This window comes from Selaginella moellendorffii, unplaced genomic scaffold, assembly GCF_000143415.4.
Source record: "Selaginella moellendorffii unplaced genomic scaffold, v1.0 SELMOscaffold_69, whole genome shotgun sequence".
Taxonomy (NCBI): domain Eukaryota; kingdom Viridiplantae; phylum Streptophyta; class Lycopodiopsida; order Selaginellales; family Selaginellaceae; genus Selaginella; species Selaginella moellendorffii.
Genome location: NW_003314330.1, coordinates 209,234 through 215,233, shown reverse-complemented (window position 1 = coordinate 215,233; position 6,000 = coordinate 209,234). Strand labels below are relative to the sequence as shown.

At 44.1% G+C, this 6,000-nt stretch overlaps 2 protein-coding genes across 3 annotated transcripts; both read right to left on the bottom strand.

Annotated features, from left to right (window-relative positions):
* Positions 1–724: 724 nt before the first annotated feature.
* Positions 725–2,425, bottom strand: LOC112340693 (pentatricopeptide repeat-containing protein At4g02750-like). Its single transcript, XM_024659526.1, has 2 exons — positions 2,010–2,425; positions 725–1,916 (listed from the first exon to the last, which is right to left on the bottom strand). Exons 1-2 carry the CDS (start codon positions 2,423–2,425, stop codon positions 725–727), a joined length of 1,608 nt encoding a protein of 535 aa, XP_024515294.1.
* Positions 2,426–2,785: 360 nt separating this feature from the next.
* On the bottom strand, positions 2,786–4,370 carry LOC9653799 (glutamate--cysteine ligase, chloroplastic). Of its 2 annotated transcripts, XM_024659645.1 has the most exons (2): positions 4,298–4,370; positions 2,786–4,234 (listed from the first exon to the last, which is right to left on the bottom strand). In XM_024659645.1, the coding sequence occupies exon 2, from the start codon at positions 4,186–4,188 to the stop codon at positions 2,821–2,823; it is 1,368 nt and encodes a 455-aa protein (XP_024515413.1). In that variant the 5' UTR covers positions 4,189–4,234; positions 4,298–4,370; the 3' UTR covers positions 2,786–2,820. The 2 variants fall into 2 exon arrangements, with proteins under 2 accessions (XP_024515413.1, XP_002985600.2); XM_002985554.2 differs by having other exon boundaries at positions 2,786–4,370.
* Between the last annotated feature and the right edge of the window lie 1,630 nt (positions 4,371–6,000).

Here is a 6,000-nt window from a genome sequence, read left to right as displayed (position 1 = left end):
AAGAGATGGACAATAAAATAAAAACTAATTCATTGAGTTTACAGTTATGAGCTCCTCTTCAAATGAGGATCACTGTCATCACTATGCCAAGGTGGAATTCTCTTTCTTTTTGGAGGGTATTGGCATCTAATGTCTTTCTGACATATCATCTCTAAAAATCTCCTAATAGTCATAGTAAAATTTCCCTTCATTTTTATGGTGGGGCTCTTGTTGCAGATGGTGTTGGAGGCAAAAAAGGTTATTGTGATGTTGTAGGCAATCCAAAAGCTTGAAATTGATTATGTGAAGTGCTCTTGCCACATTTTTTGTGACTTCTGGCCAAGACAAGAAAATGTTTGAATATGTGTAGTGGAAGAATTCCAACTTACATAGATATTCCTAGGTTCTTTTACTGAGGATGTAAGTACCAAATGGTTTGAGTGCAAAGAGTAGTATAAGAAGTAATTAAGTTATTTATTAGGTAAAGTTCATAAAAGGGAGGTGCTACTCATTAATACCTTTCACTTGTTTCTTGAGTAGAAACCAAATATTCACTCCATTAATTTATTGTGTTATCAATGTCTTTAAATCTGGCTTCTTATTATATACGAAGGTTGGTGCAATGCAGTGCACAAAAAATTATTTGTTCTTTTCAGACCACCTCCTATAAATACTATTGCTTAAGGACCTTGATCTGAGTAAGACTAAGATTATATTAAAGATTCTAAATTGATTATGTACTGTGCTAAATAGCTCCTGTAAGAAGAACATATGTGGAATCCAGGCACTTCGTTTTGAAGTGTTTGGCAGCAGTAATGCCAGCCCTCATGTTTTTTTGGTGTTTACAAGCATCCAAAAAGCTTGTCCACTCTTGTTTATCAGGGATGTAAGGCATACTTTCAATCAGCTCATATGCTTCATTAAGGTATCCAGATCTCCCAAACAGATGTACAATGCAACCAAAATGTTGTTGTGTGGGTTGATCATGGCCATAGTCTAAGATTGATGACTGAAAACATTTAATACCAGATTTCACAGTACCTGTATTGCTACAAACTTGAAGTAGAGTTGTGATTGTATTTTTGTCAGCCTTAAATCCGTCCATGGTCATCTTTCTAAACAGTCTTAATACAAGATAGCTTTGCCCATTGTGGGCACTTAGAGAAAGGAATGCATTCCAAGTAGTAAGGCTTTTCACAGGTATATAAAGAAAGAGTTTCCTGGCCTTTGCAGGTTGCCCATTCTTGGCATATGCTGTAAGCATTGCGGTCCAAGACACACAATTCTTTTCAGGTAAACTGTAGAATATGTGTTCTGCTTGCACTATATGTCCAGACAAAGCATATGCTGTTAGCAAGCCATTAGAGGTAACAAAGCCACAAAAAAGAGGTCTTGCTTCCTCAAAATGTCCATGCTGAGCGAAAGCAGCCAACATGGCATTCCATGTTACGAGGTTTCTATCTGGCATTTGATCAAACAAACACTTTGCTTCTTCAAGATGCCCTACCAAGCAATATGCAGACAGCATAGCATTCCATGTTATTATATCTCTTTCTGGCATACAATCAAACAGCTGTTTGGCATCTTTGATGTCTCCATACTTCGAATATGCTGCTATTAGTGTAGTACAAGATATCATATTCCATGTTGGCAGGCTGTTAAACAAGGTTCTAGCTTCTGAGATATGCCCATTTCGGGCATATGCTGAAATAGCTATATTACAAGACGTTAAGTCTCTTTCCTGCATAGTTTCAAAAACCATTGTGCATTCCTCAAGCTTACATGAAGTGAGTAAAGCATTCCACGAGCTTATATTGTGTTCTGGCATGGAATTAAAAGTGCAGCTAGCTGCCTGCGAACATTCGCTCGAAGTATATGCTGCTAGCAGTCCATTCCACGACATAAGATTCCGCTGTGGCATGGAATCAAACAAAGACCTGGCGCACTCAAGATGCCCGTTTTGGGCATATGAAGCGAGCATGGCATTCCACGACACTAAATTTCTCTCTGGCATGGAATCAAAAATCCACTTCGATTCTTCAGGATTCTCGCTCTGCGCATACGCCGACAGCATTGTGTTATACGAGACCTGGTTCCAAGATGGCATTTGTAAGAACAAACTCTGAAGCTCAAAGTAGCTCCGGCTCTCAGAGTATGCTAAGAGCATAGTGTTGTAGGACACCATGTCTGGATACCTCATCTGGTGAAAAAGAGTCTTTGCTTCCACAAGATGTCCATTCTGGGCATACATTCCTAGCAATGTGTTGCAAGAGACGATATCCCAGAAGGGCATTGAAACAAACAATTCTCTAGCAGCCCTCAACTGCACAGACTTTGCCAATGCCGCAAGAATCGAGTTCCATGAAACTATATCCTTCTCTGGCATGATTTCAAACAAAAGCTTCGCTTCTCCAAGCTGCCCTCTCAAGGAAAATGCGGCGAGCATCGCGTTCCACGAGACAATGTCGCGCTCCGGCATGGCGTCGAAGATTCTCCTCGCATCTTCGAGATACCCGTTCTTGATGCACGCGTCGAGCATGAGGTTCCACGAGAAGGCGTTCTTAACGGGCATGGAATCGAAGGCGCAGCGGGCATTTTGGACGCTGCCGCACCGGCCGTACATTTGGATGACCAGGTTCGAGAGATATGTGCCCGATTCGGGCATATACTGTACGGCGTCCAAGGCCCGGGCGTGGGCGCTCTTTGCGTCCGTGGGTGACTGGGAGGACTTGAGCATTTCAACACATTCTTTAAAGCCCAAAGCTCCATCGCCCATTCCAGTTTGTGGAATCTCTCAAACTTTACAAGACGAGGAAAGAGCTATGGCTTTGTAAGCTTTGTTTAATACTCTAGCACGTGGAACATTGGATCCACACATTTGTCCCACTTACCATTGTACAACTCTAGCAACCTCTCCGCTGGAGTCACTCCCGTTTCCACAATCTCAGCAACACCTTCCAGAAACTTCACCTCATTGTAACCCCTTCTCTCCAGTCCCTCCTTTGCCAGCTTCAACACTTCTTGTGCTACGTCCTTCAAAGTCCCGTTCCTAAACCGTGTCTTCAATCCCAGCTTTGGAGCTTCGCGCCTCAGCATCGCTCGCTCGGCCCGACTCCAATCCTTGATCAACTGATAAGCACTCTCCAGAGCTTCTTCGTCGTATAAGAGTCCCACCCACAAAGCCGGCAAAGCACACAGCCTCTTCCACGGCCCCTCGTCGGCCCCTCTCATCTCCAAGTATTTCTTGAGCCGGACCTCGGGATAGATGGTGTTGATGTGATTCTCCCAGTCGCTGAGCGTTGGGAGTTCTCCCGGAAGCTCTGGTAGCCTCCCAAGGAGAAAGTCTTTGAAAGATCGGCCAGTACAATCTACGTGCTTTCCGTCCCTGTAGACGAACACCATGGGCACTTCAAGAGCGTAGTCAACGTACCTCTCGAAAGAAAACCCGTCTTCGAAAACGAATGGAAGATCACCGGTCCTGTCCCCGTCCATGTCCGTGTACGTCAAACTCCGGTAACTTAAGTAGCCATTCGGTGCGCCCTCTGTGAATGGCGAGTTTGCAAAGATCGCCGTGACAACCGGTTGCAAGGCCAGGCTAACTCTAAACTTTTTCACCATGTCCTCCTCGGATGAAAAGTCGAGATTTACCTGGACCGTGCACGTCCGGAACATGGTGTCAAGGCCAAACTTCCCAACTTTGGGCAAGTAGTTCCTCATGATCTGAAACCTCCCCTTTGGCATCATGTCGAATACTTCAACTGGCCACTTTGGATGGAAGCCCATCCCAAAGAATCCCACGCCCATTTCTTCACTCACGGCCTTCACCTCGTAGAGGTGAGAGTTGAGCTCGGCACAAGTCGCGTGGAGAGTTTCGAGGGGAGCACCACTGAGTTCCAGCTGACCACCAGGTTCCAAGGAAATACTCTGTCCATCCTTCTTAAGACCTGTGACCTTGTCACCTTCCATTTCTTTTTGCCAGTTAAATCTTTCACAGAGTGCTTCGAATAGCTGAGAGATTTGGGGGTAGTCAAGTGGCTTGAGCGTGCTCTTATTGAATCCAAATTTCTCGTGCTCGGTGCCGATTCTCCAGCGTGATTTGGGCTTGCAACCAGAGGCGAGGTAGTCGACGAGGTCGAGCTTGGTCAACGGAGCCGCTTTTGTGATGCTGTCTTCGGCGGCAGGAGCGGCGGCGACAATGCTGCTTCTCATCTTGTTCCTGCTTCGATTAGAATCGCCCGAAACCGGTGCTGGAGATCTGGAGAGCATGATCGAATTATGGGGAGAGTTAAAATTGCAAGACAAAGCGGGCATTTCTCACCCCTAGCAATGGACTGACTCTTTGGAGTTGCGGAGACTACAAATAATCGCTCACTCTGGTCGGTGGAAACACAGGTAGCCGTCTGCGAAGATAAAACATATCAGCTGCGCTCCAAAGGAACGCCACGAGATTGGCATGGTCATGCCACTTGTCGAGCCTGGATAGCATACTCTGGAAATTTGAAAATAGCAAAAGAGCTCGTTGCATTTCTTTCTGAGTGAATATAATCGACAACGATTGACAAAAGAAGAAGCACAAAGTCACAACAAAGAAGACAAGAACAAGGTGGGCCTCGTGTTGTTATATAGCCTCAAATATCATATGTTAGCGAAAGAGATGATGTTGAGGGTGTTAGCGTTGCTTTGGCAATGTGTCATTTGCGTCACATGTGTCATTTTTCTGGAACGAAGCCGTCCATACTTCATGGCAGGTCTACAGCAAGTAAACAGCTTGGAAGCACGTATTCGCCAGCACATTGATGAAGATGTTCGTCCAGAGGCACACTATTTTCCAAGAACATGGAAAAGGATTTTCAGCATAGACGTGAATCGTAGGCTCCATTGTTTCTCAAAACTTACTTTGCTAACAAGGGAGTCTGATGGTAGCTGCAGCCTTCGCCCATCCCCAATGATGGTGTCTGGGTTAACTCTACGACCAGCCTTCGACTATCTGGCCTCGCAAATTGTTAGGGAGGCTCAAATTTACAAATATGGTCATATATCTGCGACTTCGAGCGTGGTTGCCATAGAGTATTCCGTGTGGTACCATTTTCCTAACCCACCTTTAAACTCTATGCATAATTTTACGACTGAAAATCATCTACTTGGTAGCAGTGAGGCATACTTTGATCCAGATTTATATCTTAGCTACAACGAAGACTGTAACGTTTATGCTTCGTGCATGGCCAGTGGAGAGCTAGGAGCAAACTCTATGCTGGAGAGAAGCTTGTTTCAGGTAATGGCCGCTACGAATTCACGCTGGAGCAAGATTGCAACATGGTGCTGTCTGCAATGAAGTGGAAGGTTTTGTGGTCGAGCAATACGGGTGGGAAGAGTGGATGCAAGCTCACGCTACAAATGGATGGGCATTTGGTGCTTTTAGATAGTTTAGATGAAGGTTTCTGGTTCACAAACATTTATTGCCAGCCACAACCCAACTGTATCTTTCTAACTCAACTTGTAGTTGAAAATACCGGGCATTTGTCTCTGTATGCTGCAGAATCAATACAACTCCTGTGGCATAGGCCTTAAGTTTTTTAAGTCCACATAAAATTATATTAGTAAAAACAAATCAATTTCCAAAATGTCAAAACTATAGTCAAGTATGAACTTTAGAGATTCAAAATTTTGATTTTCTTTCCTTGCTTGGCATTTATATCATGTCAACGACGAAGACAAAATCCGAAATGGCTTTTAAACACATTTAACTTTACACATGATTTGCCCGAAGGTATGTTGTTCAGGCTCTTAGTTTTGCTCACAAGTTGCAACAGAGGCTCATCGTCACAAATATGGCCATATAGCAGCTGCTCTTGGTACAATAGGCATGGATTATTCAGTGTGGTACTATATTCGTGGTCTGCCTTTAAATTTTCTTAGAATTTCTACTCTCCACAAACATATTGCTGGCAAAAGTGATCAAGACCATCGTAGTGTTCAACACAGGTTTGATCCAGCTATTTTTCTTGAATACCAACAAGACTG

Coding starts and splice junctions, on each gene's coding strand:
- LOC112340693 (XM_024659526.1), bottom strand. CDS start 2,425: ATGCTCGCCGCATTTTCCTTGAGAGGGCAGCTTGGAGAAGCGAAGCTT. Junction 1,917..2,009: donor GAGAATCCTGAAGAATCGAA/GTGGATTTTTGA, acceptor TGAGTGCGCCAG/GTCTTTGTTTGATTCCATGC.
- LOC9653799 (XM_002985554.2), bottom strand. CDS start 4,290: ATGCCCGCTTTGTCTTGCAATTTTAACTCTCCCCATAATTCGATCATG.